Source organism: Pelobates fuscus, chromosome 3, assembly GCF_036172605.1.
Source record: "Pelobates fuscus isolate aPelFus1 chromosome 3, aPelFus1.pri, whole genome shotgun sequence".
Taxonomy (NCBI): Eukaryota; Metazoa; Chordata; class Amphibia; order Anura; family Pelobatidae; genus Pelobates; species Pelobates fuscus.
Window position 1 is genome coordinate 147557056 of NC_086319.1, and position 19510 is coordinate 147576565.

Here is a 19510-nt window from a genome sequence, read left to right on the forward strand (position 1 = left end):
ATTTGCACTTTACTACGATAAAACATACGTAAACTATTCAGCATGTCACATAGTGTAGGAAGCCTGTTGCAAAGGCAATGAGGCATATTCGAGTGCAAGTATAAATGATAAGTGAGAATAGCTAGTGTTAGTGTGTGACTCGTTTGCTATAGCTTATACATCTTTCATGTTGCTACTGGGTGTGTGTTATTAGGTACATTACTGAGAATGGTGTGTAAATACAGTGATAAACCAATATGTAAGCGTTTGCATGTTAGGACACGATATTAGATTGACAGGTAAGTAAGAGATAACTTAGAATAAGCATGTTAGACAAGGGTAACCCATTATGGATGAGACCCTCAGGTCCAGGCAGGTCCTTGGTTGCTGAGCGAGTGTCCTTGTGGACCTGGGCAAGGGCATTGGTAAGTGTATCTATCCCACTCCGCAGGGTGAGGCAGCGCGATGGTCTCGGGATGCTTGGTTGTCGGGCAGCGAGGAGGGAGCCTGTGTAACCCACTCACGGTTGAAAGGCAGCAGTGCTATGCTCGGTAGTTCTTCCTTGGCAGAGATTCTGACAGCTGACTTTTGCAGGATGCTTCCAGTGGTTTCTGGACTTGCGGAGTCTGCTTGCCACTTGTCTTCGGCCTGAGGCCTTAAAGGGAACTCGTGCCGTCTTGCCATGGATCCCGTTGGGAGGATCATGTGCCCAGGGTAACTTCGAGTCTCCCCGGGTGTATGGCTGGCGTAGGAGAGGTATCTCCAGGTGAGTACCCAGCCCAGAAGAAGGGTGGGTGGCTGAGACTGCGGCTTCGTCCATGCGGGTATCTGGGCCTTCTGGCTTAATGGAACCAGTCGCCAAGGGAGCTGCTGTTTGATGCTCTGCTCGTGCTCCGATCCGACACCAGAATGCCTCGCAGATCTTATTAAAGGCTGCGTTAAAGTTGGCTTCCCAAGTCGTCGTGGGAAAGTTCTCCTCTCCGTCGGCCATATTGGATGTGGCCCAGGAGCGGGAGATTGCAGCGTGTCCGTTCTCATGTGTCTGTGTATCTCCAGCAGGGACCGGGATGACCCCCGCCGGTCCAGAGGGGGGGGGGAACGGGCTGCTTGCTTGAATTTGGCGGCCCCAGGGCAGAGGATCGGCCGTTTCCTCCCGCCGTGAGTGCCCCCACGAGGGTAGGCCTCAGAACCGGTGCTCTGCTGTAAGTCGGCTGGCGATCTCCGGAGTCATCTGGGAGTGTTCCCCATCGGTCAGGTACGATGTGCTTGCACGCTGGTTGCTTTTTTGGGGTCAACATCCCATTTTGTGGCTGGATTCTCGCAGTTTGTGTGAGGAGCTCACCAGGCACACGTCTGTTGGCCATGATGGTCAGGCCCCGCTCCCTGGTTTGTTGCCTTTTAAGTACCATTTTCCTTGTAGTGCTTCTAGTTGTTTGGATGCTTTGTTCATTCGTTTTTTATTAATCTGTTTTTCTGTTTCTGCAACCTTATTTGCTATTTGTATGGAAGGTGTTGTTTTATTTTGCCTTTTGTATTCACTTAGTGTTATGTATAGTTTCGATAAGGGCGGTAATCCTTTTTTATTTTCAATAGCTGCCATTTTTATCAAATGACCTCTAACTACACTTTTATATGCGCACCATACCATAATGTCTGGTGTGCCTTTGTTGTTATTTTCTAGAAAGAAAAGATTTGTTGTTTTTTACATTTCTTCCACATTTTTTTTATGCATTATAAAGTCTTTTATGTGCCACTTTTTATGAAAATTATCAAAATTATCTTTATTTTCCAGCATGATAGAGCTATGATCTGACTATGCTTTATCCTGTATCTCTTTTTTACAAGATACAGCATGGTTGCGTTTCCCAAAATAAGATCTATTCTGGAGTAAGAGTTAAATGTTCTGGAATAACATATATAATCTAAATCTGTTGGATGAAATATTCTCCATATATCTCTTAAATTATAATTATTCAGTAAGTTTTGCAATCTGTTCTCATCTTTTTCCCTATTTTTTCCTATATATCTGGCTCTTTCTATCTCTCAGCGGGTCGACTACGCAGTTGAAATCCCCCATAATTAGTACAAACCCTTGTCTGATCTGGGAATGCCCGCCTGCCAACGCCAACTTTGTATCACACAGCCTGGTTACAATGCTGCTGCCCATCCCATGTGTTCCCTATTAAGGGTTAATAAGTATAGGGGTGTATATAAAAAATACCCCTTTCGGTCTCATTAGAGATATCTTTGCCAGAAGCTCAAGGAAGCAGGCTGAAGGGTCAGTGTTAGGACCCGCTTAGGGGGTCTGCCTTGACGTTGGCAGGCGGGCATTCCCTCCAATGGCCATTGGAGCAACTAAATGACCTCCATTTGTCTAAATATACATAGGGATTAAGGAGAAAGTGCAAGTAACATTTTCTTTTCTTTGGTTTTTACTATATATTGGGGCTGATGTGTATTGTAGTCCTTGCTGCTGGCCCAGCAGTAATAGGACTAAGCGCAGGACTTCTCTTTTTGTATTTGTGTTTACTTTGTATCACACAGCCTGGTTACAATGCTGCTGCCCATCCCATGTGTTCCCTATTAAGGGTTAATAAGTATAGGGGTGTATATAAAAAATACCCCTTTCTGTCTCATTAGAGATATCTTTGCCAGAAGCTCAAGGAAGCAGGCTGAAGGGTCAGTGTTAGGACCCGCTTAGGGGGGTCTGCCTTGACGTTGGCAGGTGGGCATTCCCTCCAATGGCCATTGGAGCAACTAAATGACCTCCATTTGTCTAAATATACATAGGGATTAAGGAGAAAGCGCAAGTAACATTTTCTTTTCTTTGGTTTTTACTATATATTGGGGCTGATGTGTATTGTAGTCCTTGCTGCTGGCCCAGCAGTAATGGGACTAAGCGCAGGACTTCTCTTTTTGTCCTTGTCTGATCTGCTCTATTTTTTTTAAAGACTTTTTATGAATTTTATTGTTGCTTTATTTGGTGCTTAAATGTTGGCTAGTGTATATAACATGTTGTTTATTTCACATATTAAGATAATATATTGCCCTTCTGGATCTAGTTCTTGATATTTAATGATTAAGGAAACATTGTTTGCAAAAATAAATGCAACACACCCCTTTTTTTTTATTTTCTAAAGCTGCACTTATAATAGTGGGGTATCTTTGGATTGTGTCCAATGGGTTTCTTGCAGGGCACAAATTTGTACGTGATTTTTAACCAGAAAATCTACAATTATGGACCTTTTCCACTTATTTAAATATTTAGAACCTCCCAATTTATTGACTATTGGCGGGGACTAATTCCAATTTTATTTTTATCTAGCCAGCTTTTCAGGTCTTCTGCATTATTGCTATAGGTGAGTTTCCCTTCGTGTCATATAATATTTTTCGTGGGGATCCCCCATCGGTAATTGATGTTGTTCTGTCTCAGAATTAGCATGCCTTCAGAGAAAGTCTTCCTCTTTTGTCTGGTTAACCATGACACATCCTGGAATATTTTTATTGTTTTATATTCTTCTGCACATACATTGCTTCTTGTGTCTCTCAGGATTTGCATCTTAATTTTAGAGGAGGTGCATCATACCAATACGTTCCTTGGGAGATGTTCGTGGACGCCTTTAGGTTTATTTACTCTATGGCATCCTTCCATCATAGGGATTATGGAGTCCCAATCAACCTTCAGCTGTTTAAAGAATTCCTCTATATATGGTTCCAGGTTTTTTTGATTTGTTTGTTCTGATACTCCTCTAATTCTTAAATTATTCCGCCTTGACCGATCTGCTAGTTCTATCAGTTTATCCTCCATGTCAGCCACCTTTTTCTCTAGCGCCAGATGTTCTTCTTTGTGGATGTTTTCCATATATTCTAGTCCGTTTAATTTTTATTCTATTCCTAGGAATCTTTGGTTAAGCGTCAGCAATTCATTCTTGATATCTATACAAAAAATACAATCTACAAATAGGAAAACAAAAAAATAGCAAATAATGGTGTAGGATTTTAAACACCAAGAAAAGTGCTGAATTAGGTTGCACTCACAAAATAGTCATAGACTGCAGGCACATAGATCATTTAAAAATGAAAGGAGCTCAATCCTCTTCTCTTTAATCCTTAAGAGGGAATTAAACAGAGAGACAAAAACATAGTGCACCAATAAAATAATGTGTGTAAAAATGTATTTAAGATTGCACTCACAAGACGTATGGTAAAATTCAGCATATCACAGTGTGGTCCATGTCAAGACTGGGAAGCTTCAAGGAGGTCCCTCAGATCAGAAGACAAAGTACCAGATAGCCGGATGGAAACAGGATTTACAAATACATAATAGAAATAAAATAAAATCGAAAAATTAAAAAAATTAAAAAAATTAAAACCAATAAATGTTCAAGTGGTGTAGGTGCTGTATGTGTCTCTCCGCCATACGCGTTTTGTTCTCTCAAACTTCGTCATGGGAAGTTATGGGTATATCCAGATGTCCGCCATCCGTCCTTTTAAATGTTCTTTTCGTGATTTTTTCAGCCGTTCTGACAGCGGAATGCGAAGTGGAATCACCTGAGTCTATGCGTACCACGCACCTCATTTCCACGTGTCACAAAGAAAGAGACTTCCGGTATCGTGTGAAACGCACCATGCGTTCCAAATTACGAACCAGAAGTGTAAATATCAGTCCAACGATATGTCGTGATCACATTAAAGCGTATGTGTGTGTGTGTGTGTGTATATATATATATATATATATATATATATGTATATATATGTAAAAAATAGATAAAATTTGTATCTTGTAATACCTTTTTTATTGGACTAACAGAATTTTTTAGTGACAAGCTTTCGAAAGCTTGTCACTAAAAAATTCTGTTAGTCCAATAAAAAAGGTATTACAAGATACAAATTTTATCTATTTTTTACATCTACATCACTGGACTAATACGGCTACAATTTCTACTTGAACACTATGTATATATATATATATATATATATGTATGTATGTATATATATATATATATATATATATATATATATATGTATGTATATATATATATATATATATATATATATAAAACAGAAAACAAAAAATAGAATATAATAATGTACCATTCATCCAATAATCTCATTTAACAGAAAACAATAAAATAACTCAAAACATTTTATTAATAACTTTTAAAGGTATATTTATGAGATGTGGACACCAATAATAGATCCACAGTCATTTAAAAAGCTCATGCAATATTTAAACCAAAGTATTTGTTAGCCACAGAGATCTATGGGCAAAACAAGGATAAGAGACAAAAGTTATATAAAAGGAGTAATAAAACAAGTGATAAAACATATATCTTCTCTTTAGAGTGCAGAAGTGACCACAAAAAAATGGAGAAAGAAGGGAAGTCCTCGAGGGGTTTAAGTCAAGAATAAAAAGATGAAAAAAATATATATACAGAAAAATTATTAAGAAAAAATTATAAGAAACAAACCATGTCAAAATCAACATTGAGACCTATTGGAGTAAAAGTTTTTAATGTAAAGATCCAATAGCCTTCCCTTTGTCTCAAGTTCTTGACTATAACCCCTCCTTTATCGTCGAGGGCAACCCTCTCTACACCAGTACATAAAAGAGTCTTAAAATCGAAATGTGGACAATTGTTGCAATGAACAGGAACAGAGTGTGTCTGTAAAATTTTTCTTATGTTGTTTCAATGCTCTAAAAGCCTCACTTTTTTTTTTCTTTTTAAATTCTTTATTTTTCTTGTGCATGTAAAAACAAGGAACATTTTTCTAGCAATACCACAACAGCATTGACAAGATAATTAGCAACAATGGGTTTGACATGGCATTGCGGCTTGACAGCACATTTTATAATATCAGGCTAGAGCTGGAGAAGTGTCAAAACATGAGATTTTTTAAAACTATTATAATCATTTGCATCAACTTCTGTTAATATCGCTATGGGTCTTTAAGGTGAGAGGACTTAAACATGTTAAACTGCGCTAACCGCAACAGCGTTGTTAGTCCTAATTGTGCATGGGTGAGAGGTCTGCATTGTATAAACAGGTCTGATTTGAAAAACCACAGTTTAGGTATATCCTTGATGCTCATCACATGCGCGCCTAGTCTTGGTGCTGGGTTTGCATTTATGAGTTATAGCGATGCACGGCATGGGAGACCCAAAGCACAGCTAAGTTAGTGCGAGAGAAATGTGAGAGTAAGTGGTGAGAGGAGAGATAAAGCATAAGCTAGCCAAAACAGTTAAACATCAACTGGTGGCTAATAGACATGGGTAACACTGCCATGCATCACTAGCAATGGAGGAGTGATCTTTTACGGCAGCAAGCCTGGCATGCCAGCACAGACCAGCAGTCAGTTAACCTATACCCCGGCTGGGCTGTAAGCTTCCAGGTGAAGCCAGTTCATGCAGGGCTGCCAGCGGCCCATCCAGCGACAGGTGCAGTGTAGTCAGTGCTTGCTGGTGCGTGCTGGTTCTTCTTGAGGACCACGGCTTTGGCTGCGGTTGTGGCCTTGTGTGGATACCTCTTGGTGGTTTCCGTGTTCTCGCTTTAAGTGAGGTGTGCTTTGAGTGAGAGAGCTTAGGAGGTGGACTCCGCTGCAAGCAGTAGTTGTTCGTTGGTGGAGGAGCAGAGCTGCTCATCAGCCGCTCCAGTCGCTTCCAGAAGTTGGAGAAGTGCCGGTCCAGCCTGGAGAGGATGTCTTCTCGGTCAGTACTGGTTTGTGGCGACCACGCGGTGTCCGCCATATTGGGTACAGTGCCACTTTTTCCTGTCGCCTGGGGCGCCCCTGTTGGAGCTGGGTATTCCTCCTGGTGGTGACCGGGATCACCCCCCCGGTCCATAGGGGGGGAGTAACGGGGCCCTGGTATGTACTTGGCCGCTTTCTGGCTTCTCCGGTCCCGGGGTTCGGCCGCGTCCCCCGTCGGGACTACACCAGGCTGCATCTGCCACGCTGGAGCCATAAGTCCCCCAACAGGTCATCGAGAGATTCTCAGCTTGGTTGACCTGTTGGGTATAAAGGGCTTCGCTTGGGCAGTAACAGGCATAATCATGCGTTTATTCACAGAGTCATGGAGGAGCTCTTCCAAGGCATGTCTGTTCTCCATGGCGGTCAGGCCCCGCCCCCTAAAAGCCTCACTTTTAATGCTCTGCTAGTCCTACATATTGAATGCCACATCCGCATGTGAATAAGTAGACCACATTGGTACTGTTACAGTTAATGTAATCTTGAATTTCAAAGTTTTTCCTAGTATTATGGCTTACAAAATTAACGGTCTTCTTAGGTAGAAACCTACAGGCCTCACATTTCCCACATTTATGGAACCCTTTAAGAATAGTATCTTTAGTTGTTTTAGTTGTAAAGTTGCTTGGGGCTAGTAAGTTTTTAAAATCTCAACTTTTTTTTTTTTTAAATCTTTTTTGGGAATGACGAAATTTGATTCTTTAAAAATTGGTCTTCTAGTAGCACAGGCCAATGTTTTTGTAGGACTTTTTAAATCTGTGTGGCATGGTTGACTTCCTTATATCTACTGATCTCTTGATCTAAAAGGGAATGGGCATAACCTTTTTCAATGAATTTCTTCTTCAAGATCTCAGATTGTTCTAGGAATCAGTTAGTGTCCGTGCAATTTCTCTTTAATCTTGTAAACTGGCTACGGGGAACCCCACGTAGCCAGTTCAGGTGGTGGGCACTCCTTGTGTGAATAAAAGAATTTGAATCGGTCGGCTTAAAATATGTCTTTGTTTTAATTATAGAATCTTCTATGTAAATAGTCAAATCCAGAAAATTAATATGACAATAATTAATTTCTGGAGTAAACAATAAAGACTGATCGTTACTGTTAATAAAAGTAAAAACAAATATCTTAACCTTCCAAATAATTAAAATGTCAACAGTATATCTCCGCCAGAGCACCAAGTCCGCGCCAAATGGGTTATTGGTTTTTTTTTTTAATTGATAGCTATAGTGTCCGCTTGAATTTCTTCTCTCTGTTTCCCGAATTGTGTGTCTAGGTGTCTAGTAAATCGTCATATTCACTTCTTACTTGTTTTTTTTTTTTTTATTATTATTATTATTTTTTTTTTAAATTCTTTATTTTTGGTGCATATAAGAGAGTACAAACTGACCTGTAATGCCACAACAGCAAAATTAGGCCTCTGCAGGCATGTTAAATCAACACAATGTCATGGCATAAGATTAAACTGCACATTTTTGTTATAGTAATCATGTTAATTGCGTTTGGTTATATTAGCTAGATTAATAAAACATTGGTTAACAGACAGGCTTTTTCATGCTAGTCTCTGCTATCCATCAGGTTACCTATACTAGGTCACATACTGTGCAATCTGTATTGTCAGTAACAGGTTATTATGATCCCTGCTTAAGGCTTGGTAGTTAAATGACAGAGAGGGACAAAGTTACTGGGGCTAAATGATCAAGCTTAGTCATTCTGTCTGATTAGTAAGGGAGCTAAATCAGGTGTCGAGTGACGGTACTGCGTATGTGTCTTACTAGATAGGCAAGACATGGTAAGCATAAATTGTGAGTAGTTACTTGCTAACGTGTGTTAACGTAGCGTAATGTTACCACCAGGGGAAAGCGGAGCGCTGGGCTGTCTAGGTTTGGGTTTACATGCTGACTCAGAAAAATTAAGTGCTGCTGGTGGGAGGATGCAAAGTTAGAATCTACTGTTAGAAGCACAACATGAAATTAAAATGAAAGCATAAAATGTAGAATATACAGTAGTCCACTGTAAACTTGGGCTTGTGTGGCGAGCAGCATTTTAGTCGCTCCCGTTGTTGCGCTGGATTAGCCGTTGTCATGACTGGGACCGGGTGTAACTCACGTTGAATGCATGGGAGCTTGTCAGTTGGGAGCGTGTCCGATCCTGTGTGTCCGCTGGCAGCAACCTCAGGCAGAGAATAGGGCTGGCGCCTCTTTGTACCTGCAAGTAAAGGCTGGGTCATAGTCCCGGTAAAGTTCTCTTATACCCACAAGTGCAGTTTGTGGAACAGTGGGAGGTGATACCTCGGATGGTGTGGACGGTGATTCCTTAATTGAGCTGGGATGGCTCTCAGCTATAGTGTTGAGCTGTCACCCCCTGATGTTACCTGGTGGTCGGGGGGAATTGCGAGACTGCGCTGTCTATTTTCGGAGTACCGCCAGCGTGCTGTTATTCTTGTTGTCAGCTATCTGCAGAAAGGTACACAGCCGGTACTCAAGTAATGCAGCCTCTATTCTCCATCATGTAGTAGGCGCGGCGGCCATCTTGGGTTTTTCGTGCGGGCCCCGGTTGGTCACTCCACTGCCATGATACTGTGCGTGACAATGCATCCCTGGTGGGGACCGGGTTAACCCCCACCGGCCCACGGGGGGGGGGGGAAGCACGGGGCCCCCGATAGGCGTTAGAGGGGTCCCGCCGGACTAAGCACGGGAGATAAGCCGTTTTTCCCACCAGAGCCTCACAGCAGGGCGCAAACTCATCGGCCCATCAGTCGATGCCGCGGGTAGGACAGGAGCCGACATTTGTCTGTTGGGTTGCTGCTCGAGTTCTCCTTGTCATCTGACAACTTCTGGAGGTTAATTCAAGGGAGAAGGGTTGAGTATAGGCTGGTTATTGCTCGTTTGTCGAGGAGCTGAAGTGCTCCACGTCCATCCAGCTCGGCGGCCGGGCCCTGCCCCCCTTACTTATTTTTTATTTAATTCTTGGGTTTCCTCCCTTTGTACTTTGTTGATACTTTCTTCTAGAGGGATATTGGACAGAATCGATTCCTCCAGGTTTGTTTTATTAATTGTTGGATTTGGTGAAAAAAAGAGAAAGGCATTTTTCTGTTTTATATTCCGGCTTTTTTTCTTTTTTTTTAGATGCTTGCCGTTTTGCGTCTTTTTTTGTCACCATTTTATTTGATGTATTTATCATCTGGTTTGATTATTCTTTTCCTATAGTTAATAAATCTATAGGATATTACTTTCTTTCCTTTTCTGTCTCTTAATCTTTTATTTCTTATATTTTTCCAAACTTAAAGGTTCTTTTTTACACCCTCGCCTCTCTGACCTGATATTGTGATACACCTATATATTTTGTTTTCATTGTGGTAGTATAGCCAAAGTTGGTTCCACACAAAACCCACAATTCAGGCACTAAAGCAGACACGCTTATTCCAAACCAATTAGTGATCTCCTCCCTGCTATAGGAGAGTGTTAAATTTGAATTAAATAGTTTTTAAATTAATAATTCCCCTCTGTGTGCTGCTCTTTGTTTGCCTTTGCTTCCACCGTTCTTTTAGTGGTCTATTGGCTTTATACTATCCCCTGCATTATAGACTCACAATAAATACATAGAATATAATTTCTGTAAACCCCTGCAGTGTGACTTAGCTGTATCTGGAAACAAATAACCGTCTATTGCAACTTATCTTGTCTGTTGCCGGTATTTTTGCTAGTTACGCTCTTCCATGCTGGGCTCCCACCATGTTAACCACCTGCAGTTTTCCCTGCTGTCTACTGCTCCTTCTGGCGGCACCCAGTCCTCCCCTCACAATGTTCCAAGAGGTGTCCTGGATAGCACCGCTGCTCTATTTGGGAAAAGTCCTTTCCACCCTCTTGGCTCCCTCAGTCAATCCTTCAACCACATTCCACGAGGACGCATCTCACTCCACCCCGACATGCACTGTCCATAGATCTTAATTTTAGCTTGGATATTTTGCTGTAAATAAGAGCAGAACAAGTGTTTTTAACATGAAAATGCGTATGAAATGACTTTTTGTTGTATTAAGTTAATATTGCTTTATGTTCTAGGTTAGGCATGGAACATGATGGCCAAGGAAATAGGTGTGGAGATGAAGTCCGAATGGGAAGTATAATGGCACCCCTTGTCCAGGCAGCATTTCATCGTTTTCATTGGTCTCGTTGCAGCCAACAAGAACTCAGTCGTTATTTGAAGTGAGTAAGTTTTGTTTACATGCAATCATAATTCAAGGAGTATTCATAATATATCACAATAAAAAGTAGTTTTATTAATATTAAGAGTTTCTTATTGACCATGAAGTTGTGACAAAGGCATTTTGTGTTTTGAGAGAGCACTTTGACCCCTTAAGGACCACACTTCTGGAATAAAAGGGAATCATGACATGTCACACATGCCATGTGTCCTTAAGGGGTTAAAAAAATGTGGGTAATGATACAGAGACAGTAAAGATAAGCAAAAGTGAATTTAGGATAATGTAGGTTGCGAGGTCTGAGTAATAAAGAGGATAAAAGACTTCATCCTCTGGGGCTTTGGATGTAGAAAAGCAGATGAGAAACTGAGTTTAGCAGCCTTCTGTGAAAGAATGTACAAAATTGCATAAAATTTACTTTAAAGTTGCCAAAGTTGTTGGGCTTGTAGTAGATTAAGGTTAACAAATTTAAACCTATTTAGTTTAGAAAAACATCGCCTGAGAGGGGATATAATAACATTATAAAAATATATTTGCGGCCAATACAAACCATTGTATGGAAATCTATTTACAAACCGGACTTTACATAGGACACAAGGTCATGCGTTTAGACTGGAAGAAAGAAGATTTTGTCTAAGGCAAAGGAACAGTTTTTTTTTACTGTAAGAACAATAAGGATGTGGAATTCTCTGCCTGAAGAAGTGGTTTTATCAGAGTTCATACAGATGTTCAAACAGCTACTAGATGCATACTTGCAAAAACAAAATAGTCAAGGATATAATCTTTCAATGTAGAGTAATAAATGCTTGATCCAAGGATAAATCTTACTGCCATTCTGGGGTCAAGAAGGAATTTTTTCCCTAGCTTGTTGCAAAATTGTGCTTCAAACTGGGTTTTTTGCCTTCTTTTGGATCAACAGCAAAAAACAAATGTGAGGAAGGCTGAACTTGATGGACGCAAGTCTCTTTTCAGCTATGTAACTATGTGACTATGTGAGATCCAACTGGTTGGGAATGTGAGATAGAGAGAATATATAAAATGCAAAGTAATGGTTTTGAATGTGGAGATGTTTATTACTAAAGCATGAATTTGATGATCCAAGTAATCTTAAGAATGCAAATTACTTTAGAAACACTTTTTATTTCAGTGACAGTGTTTGCAATTTAAGGCAGTGGTTCACAACCTTTTTTCACATGAGTATCCCTTGGAAGCCCATTTCCAAAAATGGTACCCCTCATATTAGTGAAATGTTTGTTATTGATATAGTTGCTGTTATTTCAAATGTATATGTTTTCTCTGCCCCGTCTCCCCTTTTTTTCTGCCCCTGGATCCTTTGCTTCTCTTCTGCCCCAGGCTGTTCCTGCGTCTTCTATGCCCCAGGTTCTCCCTGTTTCTCCTCTGCCATGGGCTCTCCCTGTTTCTCCTCTGCCCCAGGTTCTCTCTGCTTGTCCCGTAGTCCAGGCTCTCCATGCTTCTCATGTGCCACAGGCTCCCCAGCTCCACCGCTCCACCTCTGCCCCAGGCTCCCCCTGCTTCTCACGTTGCAGATAGACACACTGACACACACGCAGATACACAGACACACAAATACACACACTGACATACATGCAGATACAAACAACTGACACACATACAGGTATAGACCTTGATATACATGTAGATTCACAGATACAAAAAAAACTGACATACATACAGATACAGACACAAAAATCACACAAAGACATATATACAAACACTGACACAAAAACAAACACTGATACACATGGAGATGCACAGACACACAGATACAAACACACATTCACACAGATACAGGGTTACAGATACACATACTGACACACAGATACAGACACAGTTACAAATAGACACACAGGTGCAGACACTGACACACATGCAGATGCACAGACACACATACAGGGAGTGCAGAATTATTAGGCAAGTTGTATTTTTGAGGATTAATTTTATTATTGAACAACAACCATGTTCTCAATGAACCCAAAAAACTCATTAATATCAAAGCTGAATATTTTTGGAAGTAGTTTTTAGTTTGTTTTTAGTTATAGCTATTTTAGGGGGATATCTGTGTGTGCAGGTGACTATTACTGTGCATAATTATTAGGCAACTTAACAAAAAACAAATATATACCCATTTCAATTATTTATTTTTACCAGTGAAACCAATATAACATCTCAACATTCACAAATATACATTTCTGACATTCAAAAACATAACAAAAACAAATCAGTGACCAATATAGCCACCTTTCTTTGCAAGGACACTCAAAAGCCTGCCATCCATGGATTCTGTCAGTGTTTTGATCTGTTCACCATCAACATTGCGTGCAGCAGCAACCACAGCCTCCCAGACACTGTTCAGAGAGGTGTACTGTTTTCCCTCCTTGTAAATCTCACATTTGATGATGGACCACAGGTTCTCAATGGGGTTCAGATCAGGTGAACAAGGAGGCCATGTCATTAGATTTTCTTCTTTTATACCCTTTCTTGCCAGCCACGCTGTGGAGTACTTGGACGCGTGTGATGGACCATTGTCCTGCATGAAAATCATGTTTTTCTTGAAGGATGCAGACTTCTTCCTGTACCACTGCTTGAAGAAGGTGTCTTCCAGAAACTGGCAGTAGGACTGGGAGTTGAGCTTGACTCCATCCTCAACCCGAAAAGGCCCCACAAGCTCATCTTTGATGATACCAGCCCAAACCAGTACTCCACCTCCACCTTGCTGGCGTCTGAGTCGGACTGGAGCTCTCTGCCCTTTACCAATCCAGCCACGGGCCCATCCATCTGGCCCATCAAGACTCACTCTCATTTCATCAGTCCATAAAACCTTACAAAAATCAGTCTTGAGATATTTCTTGGCCCAGTCTTGACGTTTCAGCTTGTGTGTATTGTTCAGTGGTGGTCGTCTTTCAGCCTTTCTTACCTTGGCCATGTCTCTGAGTATTGCACACCTTGTGCTTTTGGGCACTACGGTGATGTTGCAGCTCTGAAATATGGCCAAACTGGTGGCAAGTGGCATCTTGGCAGCTGCACGCTTGACTTTTCTCAGTTCATGGGCAGTTATTTTGCGCCTTGGTTTCTCCACACGCTTCTTGTGACCCTGTTGACTATTTTGAATGAAACGCTTGATTGTTCGATGATCACGCTTCAGAAGCTTTGCAATTTTAAGAGTGCTGCATCCCTCTGCAAGATATCTCACTATTTTTGACTTTTCTGAGCCTGTCAAGTCCTTCTTTTGACCCATTTTGCCAAAGGAAAGGAAGTTGCCGAATAATTATGCACACCTGATATAGGGTGTTGATGTCATTAGACCACACCCCTTCTCATTACAGAGATGCACATCACCTAATATGCTTAATTGGTAGTAGGCTTTCGAGCCTATACAGCTTGGAGTAAGACAACATGCATAAAGAGGATGATGTGGTCAAAATACTAATTTGCCTAATAATTCTGCACTCCCTGTACAGTTGCAGAGACGCACAGATACACACACACACTGACACATACAGATGTACAGAAACACAGATCCCAACAATGACACACTCACATAGGTACTGATACACATGCAAACACACCCATATACAAATACTGACACACATAGTTACACAGACACACATACTGACACATAAGATACACACACTGACACACATACAAATGTACAGAGAGAGATACAAAACTGACACACATACAGTTACAGACATATTGATACTTACACTGACAGACATGCAGATACACAGATACAAATACTGACACACATGCAGATACAAACATTGACACACAGATACACACACTGGTTTGCATCCAGACGCACACACTGGTATGCATCCAGACACACAGTTACACACACTGGTATGCAGACACAGATACACACATTGGTATGCAGACACACACACATACAGACACACATACTGACATACACACAGATACATACACTGACACACTATTTGTATTTGTACACTATGTGTATTTGACACACTGCTTTCTATTATCTAAATACATACTAATGAACTACTCAGTATGTCCAAAAAAAAAAAAACTATGTCCTCCAGTGGAGATGAAATATTATCCTACCTCTACCAAATCAGGTCCTATCCTCGTTTTTGATAATCTATTGGAATCTCAACTCACTTCCTTCCCCGATTCACCATTAGTAGCTTTTCAAGGGAAACCCCTAACCAATAAACGTTTTATGCTTTACATTCATACGATATCACTCTGACTAGGACATAACCCTCATTCCTTCTCGGGCCATTTATTCCGCTTTGGAGCAACCACAGCTGCCTCCGGTAATCACGTACCAACTCACATCATTAAAATATGGGTCGGGGGAAATCATCCACATACAACAAATACATCCCCAATCCTGAGAAAGAAATACGATTGGCTTTCTGTGAAAATGTCTAAATAATGATCTGCTGAATAAATGTATCTGACTTGTAAGAATTTTTGCCCTCTTTTACAGGTCTAACCTCACGTCAGTTTCGGCACACCTCAACTGACTTTGCTCTTACTACTATTGCTTCTTTATTATTGTTCCTTACGTCCTCGAAATGTGCCGTTCACAAATAGGCTTGGCCTGTAATTGAGGGAGGTACATGGAACCCTACTTAAACCCAGTGAGCCCCTGCTTAGTGGATGCTCGGCACTCCAAACAGTGAAGGCAAATTAACGGGAAAGAGGGCACAGCATCTACCTGTTTGGTCCTTGCCACAGGACTTTCTCAAGACAGCGTGCAGGAGGGGGGGTTGTTGCCTTATAAATAGAGTTGAGCGGACACCTGGATGTTCTGGAAAGGGCTAGAGGGCTGCAAATGGAAGTAAAATGGGGGTAAGAGTAGGGCAAGTGCCCTGCAAACAAATGTGGATAGGGAAATCACTTAAAATAACATAAAAAAAAAAAATACAGCTGTGCCATAAAATAGCACTAGATGGAATCTTTGATTTTAGCTTTGGAAGAACATAAGTTAAAATCTAAAGCATGGCTTTCACCAGAATTATCTATTTGAGAGAGGGTTGGAGTTCCATTGTTAAAACTGAGCTCAATTCCTGATGCATGGAGAAAAGGCCTTCACAAGCCTCTGCTATTGTGTACATATTTTATACTAAGTGACCCATAGGTTGAGGAGGCGGTGACCGTGGCAGTGTAGGTGGAAGCAGTGGTGGAGGAGGAGGAGGTAGCCAACACTGTTTATACACATATATATATATATTTTTTTAATTGGGGTAGCCCCCAAAATATTGGTACATATAAAAAAAGAAACATTTGCGGCCTGCGGTGTATTTCTCGCAGTCCTGATGCATGGAGAAATCCACCCACTCCTCAACCCTGCCCTCAGCAGTTGGCACCTGTGTTTTTCCAGCATTTAAAGTCTGCAAAGGACATATGGAAATTGTTTTAGAATTATATCCAGGTAACAGTTTTCCCTATAAACTGACCTCTCAGTTTGACTTGTGAGGGTATTGCCCCCGAATTACAATATTGTTATGTTGGTATTTGACGCTTCTATTTGACTCTCAGATATGAAGAGCACGCTCAAAATGTACTATTTCGCAGATTAGCACCCAGAAAATAAGAATTTTTACAACTGCACTGTAAGCGCACTATTTGATGCTTCGATTTGACTCTCAGATATGAAGAGCAGGCCCCAAAATGTACTATTTAGCAGATTATCAGCAAAACAATTAGAATGTTTACAATTGCGCTGTAAGTGCACTATTTGACACTTCTATTTGACTCTCAGATAAGAAGAGCACGCCCCAAAATGTACTATTTAGCAGTTTAAAACCAAAACAATACAAAAATTCACAACTGCACTGTAAGCGCACTATTTGACGCTTCTATTTGACTCTCAGATATGAAGAGCACGCCCAAAATTTACTATTTCGCAGATTAGCACCCAGAAAATAAGAATTTTTACAACTGCACTGTAAGCGCACTATTTGATGCTTCGATTTGACTCTCAGATATGAAGAGCAGGACCCAAAATGTACTATTTAGTAGATTATCAGCAAAACAATTAGAATGTTTACAACTGCGTTGTAAGCGCACTATTTGACGCTTCGATTTGACTCTCAGATATGAAGAGCACGCCCAAAATTTACTAATTAGCAGATTAGCAGCAAAGCAATTAGAATTTTTACAACTGCGCTGTAAGCGCACTATTTGACGCTTCTATTTGACTCTCAGATATGAAGAGCATGCCCAAAATGTACTATTTAGCAGATTAGCACCCAGAAAATAAGAATTTTTACAACTGCGCTGTAAGCGCACTATTTGATGCTTTGATTTGACTCTCAGATATGAAGAGCACGCCCAAAATGTACTATTTAGCAGATTATCAGCAAAACAATTAGAATGTTTACAACTGCGCTGTAAGCACACTATTTGATGCTTCAATTTGACTCTCAGATATGAAGAGCAGGACCCAAAATGTACTATTTAGCAGATTATCAGCAAAACAATTAGAATTTTTAGAACTGCGCTGTAAGCGCACAATTTTACGCTTCTATTTGACTCTCAGATATGAAGAGCACGCCCAAAATGTACTGTTCAGCAGATTAACAGCAAAACAATTAGAATGTTTACAACTGCACTGTAAGCGCACTATTTGATGCTTTGATTTGACTCTCAGATATGAAGAGCAGGACCCAAAATTTACTATTTAGCAGATTAGCAGCAAAACAATTAGAATTTTTACAACTGCGTTTTAAGCGCACTATTTGACGCTTCTATTTGACTCTCAGATATGAAGAGCACGCCCAAAATGTACTATTCAGCAGATTATCAGCAAAACAATTAGAATGTTTACAACTGCGCTGTAAGCGCACTATTTGATGCTTCGATTTGACTCTCAGATATGAAGAGCAGGACCCAAAATGTACTATTTAGCAGATTATCAGCAAAACAATTAGTATTTTTAGAACTGCGCTGTAAGCGCACTATTTGACGCTTCTATTTGACTCTCAGATATGAAGAGCACGCCAAAAATGTACTGTTCAGCAGATTAACAGCAAAACAATTAGAATGTTTACAACTGCACTGTAAGCGCACTATTTGATGCTTCGATTTGACTCTCAGATATGAAGAGCAGGACCCAAAATGTACTATTTAGCAGATTAGCAGCAAAACAATTAGAATTTTTACAACTGCGTTTTAAGCGCACTACTTGACGCTTCTATTTGACTCTCAGATATGAAGAGCACGCCCAAAAAATTACTTTTTAGCAGTTTAGCAGCAAAACCATTAGAATGTTTACAACTGCGCTGTAAGCGCACTATTTGACGCTTCTATTTGACTCTCAGATATGAAGTGCACCCCACTAATGTACTATTTAGCACCCAAAAAATTCAATGTTTTAAAATTGCAATGTGACAGTAGTATTTGACGCTTCTATTTGACTCTCACATATGAAGTGCACCCCACTAATGGCTGTGATGACTTCTAAGGGCTTGTTGATTGGCTGCCCTGCAGCCTTTGAAAACGCGCCATTAAATTGCTGAACCCCGAACTCCAACCCAAACATACAGTGATATGTCAGTGTTCGGGTCCGGGGTCCAAAAAACATAATGTTCAGTACGAACTCGAACTTTGCAGTCCGGGTTCGCTCAACTCTACTTATAAAATCTCACAATCAGGTGGTAAAACATTTAATCAAAACCCGGTGTGAACCATATAGGTTGTTAAAAAGGGCTAGCCTGGGGGCGGAGCCTGACCTCGAAGGAAGATGGACGCTTGATCCCTGAGCTCTCTCTCCCCCCAGTACTATAATCCGCTACCATCGGCATCCCTTCCAGCCACAACCCTCCCCAAACAACACTGCACTGCACCGCACGATCTGCCTGACACCCGGCAACATGGGAGGAGGGAAAAAAAAGAAAGAGCAGACGCCATCGGTCGCATCGCTCTTCCGCACGCCGAACCCCTCGCAGAGGCCTACCTACTCCCAACAAATGGAGGAGGAAGACTCCGACCCTGAAGAAATCGCCCCCTCATCGAACCCGACGGCCCCACTCACCATAGCGGTACTCCGTGGCATGCTCCAAGAGGCTACCGCAGACATCAAATCCCACGTGGCAACGGAGATCTCGAAACAGCTAGAGGGCCTCAAAACCGAAGTGGCCACCCTTGCCTCCAAAACAGATCAAGCAGAGACCCACATCACCAAACTCCAGACTACCGCGGCGGAACACGCTCAAGACATCGCCTATTTTCACGGCAAAATTGCGGCCCTGGAAGACGGCTTGGAAGACCTCAATAATAGGTCGCGGAGAAACAACATCCGGATCCGCGGCCTCCCCGAAACGGTAACTTTGGACCAACTATTACCCACGCTGAGGTCCATATTTAAAGATGTAGCCCCTGATCTCACCCCCAGAGACCTAGAAATGGATAGGGCCCACCGGGCCTTGAAACCTCCTAACCTCAATCAGGCCACTCCCAGGGATGTCATCACTCGCCTCCACTACTTCCCAGCAAAGGAGAAATTAATTCAAATGGCCAGACAGATGCAGCCCAAATACAAAGATGTCCCCCTTACTTTCTTCCAAGACCTCGCCCCGTCTACACTGAAGAAACGGAGG

At 41.4% G+C, this 19510-nt stretch overlaps 1 protein-coding gene across 1 annotated transcript in view; it reads left to right on the forward strand.

The window, feature by feature from the left end:
- The window catches only part of LOC134602545 (A disintegrin and metalloproteinase with thrombospondin motifs 2-like), a 571473-nt gene that overhangs the window by 355445 nt on the left and 196518 nt on the right, over window positions 1-19510 (forward strand). Inside the window, exon 8 of the mRNA XM_063447513.1 lies at window positions 10780-10923. Within this exon, the coding sequence (XP_063303583.1) occupies window positions 10780-10923 (144 nt within the window). The remainder of the gene's footprint in view (window positions 1-10779; window positions 10924-19510) is intronic.